Below are 12275 nucleotides of genomic sequence, written 5' to 3' on the forward strand. Positions count from 1 at the left end.
TCAGATCCACCCACCCAAATCTTGATTCGCTACCTGCTCTTTTCCTTTTTTAATATATTTTATTTTCAAATTTTATAACCACAATAATTCATAAATTCAATGCTTTTCCAAAACAGAAAAAAAGAAACAATATAGACTTCCCCATTCTCCTCCCCTGGGTTCCCATCTTTTCCCACATAATTTCTTGCATCTCATTTTATCTCCAAATCTTTGTTTTCCCTTTTGTTTGTCTTAATTTCCAATTATTCAATTACATAAATGTTATCTCAAACCTGCTAACGTTTTAATATATTTACAGTGGTCTTTTAAATAACCTATAAATTTCTTCCATTCCTGCTCAAACTTTTTTCCCATCTTGATCTCTGATCTTTGCGGTCATCTTTGCCATTTTGGCATAGTCCATCATCTTAGTTACCTGCTTTTTTGGTGTCTTCTCCTGTTTCCAGTTCGGGCAAGCAGCATCCTGTTGTCACATACATAAATAACCTTTTTAGCTCCCTAGGTATTCCATCCCCTGTTAGTCCAAGTAAAAAGGCTTCTGGTTTTTTAGCAAAGGTTATCTTAAACATCTTTTTCAATTCATTATATATCATTTCCCAGGAGTCTTTTACTTTTCTACAGGACCACCTACCTGCTCTTTTCCTTGCTTGTCCATCCAAGCCCCTCCTGTCAGCCGTGTCAGCTTAATAGAAGCTCTGTGTCCAGAGGTACCACATCTCTGAATTCCATATCCTGGGAACAAACAACAGGGGGCCTTGTGCCTTGCATCCAAGCTTCCCAGAGGCATTTGGTGGACTACTGCCGTAAGCAAAATAATGAACTAGATGAAAACAAGACACCATTCTCCCAGCTCCACCTCTTGCTTAAGGAAGCAATAGGACACAATGCATGAAATTTTAGAATTTTTTAAAAGGGGGGAACTGCTGTCCATTCAGTAGCTTGCCTCCCATCACCAGTCCTTCATAAACACAACGCAGGACCTGCCCATGTGTGGCATCCCAGCTTTTTCTATGGGGTCAAGCAGGGAGCAGGCCCAAGAAATCTCACTGCAGTTTAAAAAGTTTAAAAGTGAGCACCAGCATTAATTATGGACATTCATAAAACTGCCTTTCCTTCATGTCCCGAGATGGTTTACATCAGGCATGTCCAACTCCCAAGAGACTGCGATCTACTCCCACTATAAAAAAAAAACATGGCAGTGATCTACTCATTGGATTGACCAAAGTTGGTGAACTTTTTGGGGGGAGGAAGACCGGTTGGACATGCCTGGTTTACATGGGGGGGAAAGGGGGATAGGGAACCCAGCAGAACCGTTAAAATAATAATACAGTGGTACCTCAGTTGTCGAACGTAATCCATACCGGAAGACCGTTCGACTTCCAAAGCGTTCGACAACCGAGGCACAAAGGGCAGTATGCAAAGTCAGTGGAGAAAATTGGGGGGGGGGACTCAGCGGAAGCTGTTTGACTTCTGAGGCACGTTTGAAAACGGAAGCATTTACTTCCAGGTTTTCAGCGTTCAGGTTCCGAAACATTCAACAAAGGAGACGTTCGAGAACCGAGGTACCGCTGTACCGATAAAACAAGGCAGGACATCACAAAAAGCATAGAAGCAGTCAACAGAATTAAAACTTAAGGCTGAAAATTGAGTGTTTTATTGTTTTATTGGGTTTTTTTACCTGGTGCCAAAAATGCAACTGTGTAGGAACTAGGCAAACCTTTCTTGGAAAAGTATCCCACAGCTGGGAGATCATCACTGAGAATGTCCTTTTCATGCTAGCTACCTGCCTCACCTGAGAAGATCCTTTACTATACATCTCAATGTATAGTAGAGGCATATGGGTGCAGGCAATCCTTTAAGTGTTCTCTTCCTAAGTCTTGAAAATCATTGTATATTGATTTTATAAAAAGGAAAGGGGGGGAAGCAATGTGGTGGGGGTTGCCCTTAAAATGTCAGTCACTTACATAGCCCCGCACAAAAATGCCTTAGCCAGTGTATGCAATTTATATAGCTGTATATAAAAAATATATATATAATCCTGCTGACAAGATGCCAAATTTCCTAATCGAAGGTGCTTACGAAAGAAGCGTGGTTGGACTCCTAAAAAAAATCCCTATGGTAATTTTTCTCCCCGATTTCTACAGAAGAAGGATTTTCTTCTCCCTTTTTATATTTTTAAATTTTTTTACATATGCATGAATCTTACTGGTTTCTTTAATTTTTTTTGCCACTCACGTTTTTTTCCCCATAATTATTTTTGTTCAGTTGCCCTACCCCAGGCTGTGATGGCAGCGGACACATCACGGGGAATTATGCCTCTCACCGCAGGTTAGTTGACCTTACCTACGCTATTCTTTCAGGCTCTGACAATCTCTTAAAGATCTCTCTTTTTTAAAAAAAATATAAAAATAGTGTGGATACTTTGGTTCTATTCCCTCTTCCCCTTTTCTTTTACCTCCCCTACCTTTTTTTTTTTTTTTTAGCTTACCCAAATATTCTATCTCTTCTTTTTCAGCCTTTCTGGTTGCCCTCTTGCTGACAAGAGCCTCAGAAATCTCATGGCTGCCCACTCTGCTGACCTCAAGTATGTTTGCGCTAAACTTGAATCTCTCTCTCTCTCTCTCTCTCTCTCTCTCTCTCTCTCTCTCTCTCTTCTCTCTCTCTCTCTCTCTCTCTCTCTCTCTCTCTCTCTCCCCTTTTCGCTACCTCTCTGCCTTTTTCTCCCTTCCCTCTGCACTTTTCCTTTAGAAAAAGGCTAATAAGAAACCTGCCTGTGAGTTAAAAAAAAAATGATCTTAAACTGCCAATGCAAACAAAACAATATTGAGCTGGGAGATACACAACATGTTGAATAATATTCAATTGCTGCTAGGAGATCATTGGCTTAGAATCTTCCGATACATATATTCCTTTGAACTCCAGGCAGATTTTTTATATTTTTTATTGGCTATCCTGGAGATGTGTCTTTCTTTTTCCCCCCTCACACTTCTCTCTTCATGGTCTTTTGGAGATTGCAACATTGCCAGAAATTTTCTTGGATAATAAAGCAGTAATATTTCCCACCCCATCCCACCCCCGGACGGGTTGATTAACTTTCTGCCACAGGCTGAGAAAAAAGGGTGATTTGTGAAAGGGGTTTGTGCAAGATTTACAGAGGGCCTTTCCTCTTTACCTGAGGAACAGCTTAGTGAAGCCCAAAATGTTCATACCGGTTCCCCCCATCTGAAGATGGCTTTCTCATCATGTTGACAGCAGTAAATTAACGACCGCTCAAACTATCCGTACATACTTTATACAAAGCCAAATCAGGTGAACTGCACTTGGGTGGTATGTTAACTTTTAGGAGGATTTCTGTTTGCAAAAGAAGAATTTTAATGGGGGATCTAAGAGGAAGAAAACACATGCATTTTTCAAGGTGTGAATGTAAAGGTCTCCAGTAAGCGAGGAAAATCAGTAATTTGGTTGTATTTCCGTCAGTTCCATTTTCACATTAACGTGACTGGTTACTTCACGTGAACGGTTGTTTTAACACTTGTTTCTCAGCGGAAGTCAATTGACATGACTACTTTGAGGGCTTAATTTTTTTTCTCCATTGTGACTTTTGATGTTTTTCGGTCAGGCTGACCCTGAACTGAATGTCCAGCCATCCAGTTCAACCAACCAGTACTATTCCATCAGGAATGGTTTGCCATGGTGAACTAAACTGGAATCTAGGCTGGAATAGTTGAGAGACTTGTACTCCATTAACATTCAACCTATGCAAACAAGGGAGAAATAGTAAGAATGGATGGAGGCTGGATCCAAAATGTACTTATGTGAATCAGTTTGGAGAGAGGGGGGTATTGTATCCATTCTAATACTAAAAAATACATTCTTGTTGGGAAATAAGCGCCATTTGGTGAAACCTAAGTAATTATTTTTGAGGGGACTGTAGCCCTCAAAATATAATTAAACAAGGGATAGTTTATTTCTAAAGTGCACTGGGATGTTTAAGAAATGAAGGTCCTCCTCTGGAATAATCCCCAAACAAGTTACCGCATTTTTCGCTCTATAGGGCGCACTTTTTCCCTTCTAAAAAGTAAGGGGAAATGTGTGTGTGTCTTATGGAGCGAATGCAGGCTGCGCGGCTAAGCCCAAAGCCAAAACAGGGAGACAGAGCACTGCGCAGCGCTCCATCTCACTGTTCTAGCTTGGGGTTAGCTGCGCAAAGCTTCCACAGGGCAGCGGGGTGAAGGCACCTCACTGCCCTGCGGAGGCTTCAAAGGCTGTCCCCGAAGCCAGAACAGCAAGAGGCTATCCCAGAAGCCAGATCCCTCTTGCTGTTCTGGCTTCTGGGATTCAGAATTTTTTTCTTCTTGTTTCCTCCCCCCCAAACTAGGTGCGTCTTATCATACAGTGCGACCTATAGAGCGAAAAATACGGTATTTCTTTGCATATGAACACAAAGTGCTTCCAGGGTGATTTCAGACAGATGCGTATTGTGGGGCAGAGGACGGTTTAAGCCAACAACCTGCTTGCGATATCTGAACCGCCCATTTGCAATATTGAGCCCCTGTCTGGAATCACCTGCAATATATGGTTAAAAAGCCAGACACAGCTGAAGTGTGCTGTTGCCCAGAATGTGCCCAAACGCAGCTTGCTGCTGATTTCACCATAGCCCAATTTCATACATTGGTTCCATCTCATTTCCCCCAAAAGGTAAGTTCTTCCCAGCCTGGTAGACTTCTTTTCCCCTCAGAGATGATTGAATGATTCACTTTTATTTTATTTTTATTTTATTTTTAAAATACCCCACTCTTCAGCCAAAAAGGAGGGAAAACTACCCAGAGCAGTTTACAAATATCAATAAAAATACAATAATAGGACCAAAACGTCTTGACAGGATATTTAATAACACCACGGGGAAAGAGAAGCAGATCACAATTCTGTGCACATTAGAGTTCATTCTTTCATTCCAAGTCACAGTGCCTCAACCACATTAGTTTCGGTGCTTTCATTTCACTCATTCGGCAGCAAGTCATCAAATGTCAACAAAACAAGCCTTGAGAAAGCAAGTTATATGCTTGCATTCAATGTTCTTCACACAGGTACGTGTGGCCCTGATTCAAATCAACCTCCAGGAACTGCCAAGTGTCTTAATACGGTGTTAATTACTCCAGAGGAGTTGTGAATAGTTGCTTGGGGAGCCTTAGTGCAAAATGAAGCAGAATATAATCCCTGTGTCCCCAAATTATTGCTACCCTCAAATCTCCCACCACGTTCCCCATTCAAGATGCTAGATGAGATTTTAGTCATCCAGCCATTTAGTCATTTAGTCCTGGAATGGTCAATGTTTTGTTACAGTTCTTTAGAACATGTCCCAAAATATTTAGCGCTGTGTGGGCTGCACCTCTTCAAACTTGAAATATTTTAAGAAGTACGTGCTCTCTGCTAGCAGAAACAGCATTCTGTGCACTGTGTTCCCTTCCAATGTATTACTTTGAATCAAGAGAGTGAAATTACAGTGGTGATTGTGATTCATTACCTGCCCGTTGCCCTAAGGTCCCAGGGTGGGTCACAGCCATTTAAAATACAACATTAAAAACGGTTTAGAGAACAAATTACAGTCACCAGAATAGGGCGGGTCTTCAAAAACATACACCTCGAATGTCAAAGGCCGGGGTGCCCTTACTCAGTTGTTTCTCATTGCAAAGCTGAAATGGGAGAAAGCGTTTGGATCAAATAAGAGCAGACCTGAAACTGTGAACTGAATTAAACTCAATTTCTCCCTCACCCCACCCCGTGACCGGAAAAGGTTTAGTATTTTGTCTTATGATCAATGCTGCATTTGTTTCCATGTATCTGTACAAATGTGTGTTCTTAGGAACATTGCCTGGTTCTGAGGATGCTGTCAGGCGTCTTTCACTTAAAGTCGGAAAAGATTACAGTCTTAGAGAAGAGAAAGGAAAAGTAAAGGGCGTGGGAAACAGATCTGTGGAGTCTGGGACTCCGTCAGTATTGGGTCTGACTCATAAATGGAGATATCAACACAACTTCCACCACAGAGAAAGCCAAAATATGTTGCATGGGTAGTAGAATACTTCTTCTTCTTCGCAATCACTCGTAGCCGAGTAAGATTGTCTTCCATAAACACGGTTTTAACAATGAGTCCGTAGGTGACTGTAGAGGCCAATTCTGGATCCACACATCCTTCCACGATGGGGACATTGGTTTCTGGGCAGGAGCTGATCACAGTGTGAATAGAGCACCTTTTCTAGCTCCTCCCCCTTTTCAGGGCAAGTAGAGTAGATCCTAAAAAGCTGGTGTGCACTTATCATTCTCAAGACTCAAAGCAGGAAATCTGATATCCATCAGTACTCCAGGATGCCAAGACCAAAACAGAGGAGGTGTGGGTGATCCAAGATCTCCCTTCCATTTTTAGTTAAAAGCAGCTGCAGATTAGGCAAGTTTAGGCGGCCTGACCTTTCATAAAGGTAAAGGTACCCCTGACCATTAGGTCCAGTCGCAGACAACTCTGGGGTTGCGGCGCTCATCTCCTTCTATAAACAGAGGGAGCTGGCGTTTGTCCGCAGACAGCTTCCAGGTCATGCGGCCAGCATGACTAAGCTGCTTCTGGTGAACCAGCGCAGCGCACGGAAACGCCATTTACCTTCCTGCCGGAGCGGTACCTATTTATCTACTTGCACCTTGACATGCTTTCGAACTGCTAGGTTGGCAGGAGCAGGGACCGAGCAACGGGAGCTCACCCCGTCGCAGGGATTCGAACCGCCGACCTTCTGATCGGCAAGCCCTAGGCTCTGTGGTTTAACACACAGCGCTACCCTGACCTTTTATAGCTAGCTAAAATTCAGTGACAAAGCTCCTACACTTCTACATCAAGCATTACTACTAAAGGAAAAGATGAGAATGTGGCTACTTTGGTAGCAAATCCCAACATTTGCATCTCCTTCAACAATGGGCACCAAACATGTTGCTCTCCAGTTGTTGTTGGAGACCAATTCCCAACAGCCTCAATCGGTTGTACTTCAGCAACATTTGGAGGGTTACAACAACATTCAAAGGCGGGAAGCAAAAACGCACCATCCCCTTGTGAGATGAAGCATAGGTGCCCATGATATGCAGAGACAGAGTAGCAAATGCTAAGAGGTATGAGTGGCAAGTCGGGACACGGGTGGCGCTGTGGGTAAAACCTCAGTGCCTAGGACTTGCTGATTGCAAGGTCGGCGGTTCGAATCCCCGCAGCGGGGTGAGCTCCCGTCATTCGGTCCCAGCTCCTGCCCACCTAGCAGTTCGAAAGTACCCCTAAGTGCAAGTAGATAAATAGGTACCGCTCCATAGCAGGAAGGTAAACGGCGTTTCCGTGTGCGGCGCTGGTGCTGGCTCGCCAGATGCCGCTTAGTCACGCTGGCCACGTGACCCGGAAGTGTCTCCGGACAGCGCTGGCTCCCGGCCTCTTGAGCGAGATGAGCGCGCAACCCTAGAGTCGGACTCGACTGGCCCGTACGGGCAGGGGTACCTTTACCTTTATCAGTGGCAAAGCTTACACTTCTATACATCAGTGACAGTGAAGAAGCAACGAGGTGGAAATGGGAGAATGCATCGTGTTTCTCTTAAGCAACCAAGCTTAGAAATGAAACCAAATTCAAGGTTTGCTTCTCAGAACTTGAGCTCTGCAGGGCATCAGGTCAGAGTTGTCTGCCCGCCTTCTGCCCATTGCAGCACTAAAGAGGAAGACAGGTGAACAAAGCACCAGAAATTTCTGCTTCGTATTCGAAAACATTTTCTTACTGATAAGAACAATGAATTTCACGCTGTACTGGCAGTTTCCGTTGGAGGAGAGCTTTGCTCCCTAGACCAGTATTCTGTACAATTGAATAAAGACTGTTTGCTTACGTTGAAATTTGAATTCGGTAAAGATGAGCGTAGGGAAATGGTTGCATTTTTCGTTCCAGCGCAAGTCTTAATCCTCTCGTTTTCACCAGGCTTCCCATACCCATCCTATAGCCATAGCCAATGAGCATTGAATAGGATTGTGCATCTACTTCTGTTATTTTTGCATTCTCTTCTTTGATACTGCCTGGAAATCCACGTAAGGCCTGAAACACTGACAAATAGCTCAGTGGCGAGAGGGGGAGACCCCAAACATGTATGGCAAATCAACTGTCTGCAAAATCATTTTATCCTTATTTTGCTGTGGAAGCTGAAGGCAAACGGGTTGGACAGCAGTCGTGCCGGTGCCGGTGTCATTTGAAATAGATTGACTTGAATGCCACCATCGGTTTGCAGCTTTGTTCCTCAGCTGCTTCTCTTTCTCTTATCCTTCTTCAGGTGCCCAACGCCCGGCTGTGACGGCTCCGGCCACATAACAGGAAATTATGCCTCACACAGGAGGTGAGTCAGACTTCTTTGTGCAATGTGGAGAGAGATGAGGGGAAACTGAGGAGGAAGCAAGGTGGAAGCTGCCTGGGAGAAACTGAGGAGGGGCAGGCGCAAGGTTTTTTAAGGTCTGAATTACAGTGGTACCTCGGCTTACATATGCTTCAGGTTACATACGCTTCAGGTTACACACTCCGCTAACCCAGAAATAGTGCTTCAAGTTAAGAACAGAAATCGGGCTACGGCAGCATGGCGGCAGCAGGAGGCCCCATTAGCTAAAGTGGTGCTTCAGGTTAAGAACAGTTTCAGGTTAAGAACTGACCTCCGGAACGAATTAAGTACTTAACCCGAGGTACCCCTGTACTGTGTTGTGAAATGACGCAGGTCTAAAAAGTGCGTGCCAACGTGAAAAGTTCAGAAAGCTCTGCTTTAAAGCCTAGGTCATTCGTGAGCGATGGCTGACACATCTGGCTTTGTTGCTGTTTTATGCGAGGATGAGAAATTGCCACAAAGCATGGCCACCACCGTCCTTTGAGGCACTTCCGTGAGGTGGAATGCTTCTGTGCTGCTGTGTGATAAAAGGGTGGCAGCTTTGAGTACAATTTCCCTCCCCTCGTATGTGACTTGTCAGCAACAACTGAGACTTTTGAGGTCCTGGAAAAGGATTCGAAATGTACTATCGGGCAACCATGAGGCCAAGTGAGCAGTCAGCAGCCACCCCTCACGAAATAACCAGCTTTTAAAGGGATGGAGCATGTGAGATTTATATTTTACCTCAGCCAGCAAACATGTATTGAACTCTGACTCGCTGCACCCTGTGTTGATCACAACCCGCCCCATTGCAAAGGTTTCTGGCTTGCCAGCCCCTGTAGCCATTCCCCCCCCCCCCCGAAACAGCATATCTGGGGTGGCTATATGCCCTACTTTACAGAGGACAGCCCTCTGTTTTGAAGAGTTTGAAAAGGACAATTCTCTACTTGAAAATGTCCTCTGTTCAGGCCAAGTCTGCTTTAAAGACACTCAGGAGAGGCCTTAAAATTGCCCATCCGCAGTTGAGGTGGCAGTTGAGGATTATTTGCAGCAATCATTTCTAAGGTGGAATCTACACACATATAAAAAACCGCTGTGAAAATGCTTTTTTTAAAAAAAAAAAAAGTTTTGAAAAATGCATTGAATTTGGCATAGCTCACCCTCGCCCTCTAGTGTCACTTTTGTATATTGCACTTTACAACACATTGAAAACATTTTATTTGCAGCTGTATAGCTGAGTCCTAAGTTAGAGGCAATACATATAAACTGCCATACACAAACTGGTGCCCTCTTCTGTGATGCAAATTCTTATTTCTTTTTTTTTAGCACATCTCTGTGATGGGAGGGCAAGTGAAACCAGAAACAGCCTCTCAGGAGAATGGGGAGGAAGACATTGAAAGACAGAGGATATATGGGGAAAGATGGTCTCAGATGACTATTGGGTTTTGACAGAGAGCTTGAGAAAGGAATGGTGGATCTAGGAGGGCAGGGCCCAGAAAAATCCTAAGAAGTTTAGTGAAGGGCTAATGCCACTTTTGAAGGCCAGGAGATTCGTGGGGCAGAGGAAGGAGACGGAAAATTAAAAATACTTATCGTGCAGATAGGGTTTGCTTCCATCGCAATAAATTATCCTAATAATAAACCACCTCCCTGAAGTTCTCTTGCATTTCACTTGGCTTGGGGAAGGGAGATTGTAGAAAGCAAATGGCCTATTAAAGGCAAATTCCTTCCGTGATCAATGAAGGGAAAAGCAGAGAAAGGGAAACATGTTGAGGAGAGAATATGGATTGCAGATGAGGTGGAGTTGGTGCGCGGTGCAATGAAGAGAAAAGTTGCAACATGGCGCAATAAATACTTCGGGGATGATAACCCACCCACCCTCCAGCCAAGATGTTCTCATTTTCTTATGAACTTCTGTTTTCATTTGCTGTGCCCTTCTGCTTTAAAGTGCTGCTTCCCGATTTGGAGGTGGGAGATACGAAAGCCCAGCTTTTTCTGTAACTGGTGGAGTAAGGGCTCACCTCAGCCAGCACCATTCTAGCTCCCAGTTGCTGGCTGGATAGTGCCCCCTGCCCTCTAATCGGTGCCAGATTTACGTATAAGCTAAACAAGCTATAGCTTAGGGCCCCGCTCTCTTGTGGGCCCCAAAAAAATTTAAAGGGGAAAAAACTGGATGTACTGTACATTTCTAAAATATAAGATAATAGTAATAATAAACAATAATAAATTTTTATTTATACCCCACCCTCCCTGGCCAGAGCGGGGCTCAGGGTGGCTAACACCAGTAAAATTACAATAAAATAAATAAAAAATAAACCAATTTAAAATACAGGTTAAAATATAATTTAAGATGCAGCCTCATTTTAATAGTAGCCCATAGATTAAAACCATAAGAGGAGGGAAACTTAAGGGTCAGACTGAGTCCAAACCAAAGGCCAGGCGGAACAGCTCTGTCTTGCAGGCCCTGCGGAAAGATGTCAAGCCTCGCAGGGCCCTAGTCTCTTGTGACAGAGCGTTCCACCAAGTCGGGGCCACTACTGAAAAGGCCCTGATCCTAGTTGAGACCAATCTAACCACCTTGCGACCTGGGACCTCCAAGGTGTTGTCATTTGTGGACCTTAAGGTCTTCCACGGGGCATATCAGGAGAGGCGGTCCCGTAGGTACATGGGTCCTAAAAAACAAATAAAATAAAACCTACATGCAGCAACCGTGTTTTGTATTGTGTAGACTCCTATGATGTAAGTCATGGGTCCCACCTGCTAGCCTGCTCCCTAAAATATCACTGGTTTGCTCTTTCTATATCTAGGGTGCCTACATTCTGCATGGACTGGTTGCACGGCAACATGTGCAAATGGCTTTAGATACCTACTAGGTCCATAAATAACCAGATAGCATATATTTAACACACACAAAAAGTGACAATTTGTTGTTGACAAAGGACAGCTGGACATAGAAAGGGCCCCGTTACCTTCAGTAGCTGAGGGCCTCATCAAACCTAAATCCAGCCCTGCCCTCTCTAATGCATGATTGTTCTCATGTGAACACCCAAGTAGGGCGACAATTTCATTCCAGTTTCACAGGTGTCTTTCTTGCTCGTGGCTCAGTGGGCAAACTGCAGTGTGCTTGTGAAAAGTTGGCAAGAAGTGAGCCCTCCTTTCATCTCTTGAATCATATATATTTCCCCGAATCGGATTAGAAGCTCTTTCTCTCTCCAGCAAAATAAAAGACAAAAGGGTCAGATTTTAGCTGACACAAAATTTCCAGTTAATAACACCACCTATTTATGACTTCTATTATCTTTTTTTTTTCAAACATTAATGGGCACCTCACAGCCTCCCAACTGAACAGTTCCATTAACAGCCGCCGTCTGCTAGCAAATATCTTCTTATCTAGGCACTATTAATTGCAAAGTCTCTCCCCCTCAAAGCAAATGGCTTCCTCCCCCCCCCCCCCGCTTTTCCCTTCTTAATTTTCACCACCACTTTGTCCCTTTGTGAGGTGCAGAAACAGAATGATCAAAGCACCCAGGCAGGAGAATCAAAGGGGGGAAATTGTTCCTTTTTGCAGCTGGAAAATGGGATGCTCGGTTGAAGGGAAGGAGTTTTGCAGAAAGTCGATGTTCTGCAGCGGTGAAGGGTAAAACAGGGGTAAAAGTGGCTTTAAAATATTTTGGAAAACTAAATAAGGTTACACAAAGCACTCTGAATGCACAAGTATTCTTATGCAGGAAATCTGGGGTAGGGGTGTGTGTGTTGGCAAAAGAGAAATAGGGGCAAGACTGAGAAATGCAGAGGTTTTCCATTGGCCCCAGCAGAAGAGGAGCTTGTGTAAGGAGAAAGGGAATTGAAATGAAACGGGAATTGAAATG

At 44.0% G+C, this 12275-nt stretch overlaps 1 protein-coding gene across 4 annotated transcripts in view; it reads left to right on the forward strand.

The window, feature by feature from the left end:
• MYT1 (myelin transcription factor 1) overlaps positions 1-12275 on the forward strand; it is a 170926-nt gene that overhangs the window by 125287 nt on the left and 33364 nt on the right. For 3 of the 4 annotated variants that reach the window (XM_081011053.1, XM_081011054.1, XM_081011056.1), the window contains exons 15-17: positions 2266-2328; positions 2516-2584; positions 8329-8391. In XM_081011053.1, coding sequence (XP_080867179.1) covers positions 2266-2328; positions 2516-2584; positions 8329-8391 — 195 coding nt within the window. The remainder of the gene's footprint in view (positions 1-2265; positions 2329-2515; positions 2585-8328; positions 8392-12275) is intronic. The other variant, XM_081011055.1, reaches the window with a different exon arrangement.

This window comes from Podarcis pityusensis (assembly GCF_964106645.2).
Source record: "Podarcis pityusensis genome assembly, chromosome: 6".
In the NCBI taxonomy this organism is placed as follows: domain Eukaryota; kingdom Metazoa; phylum Chordata; class Lepidosauria; order Squamata; family Lacertidae; genus Podarcis; species Podarcis pityusensis.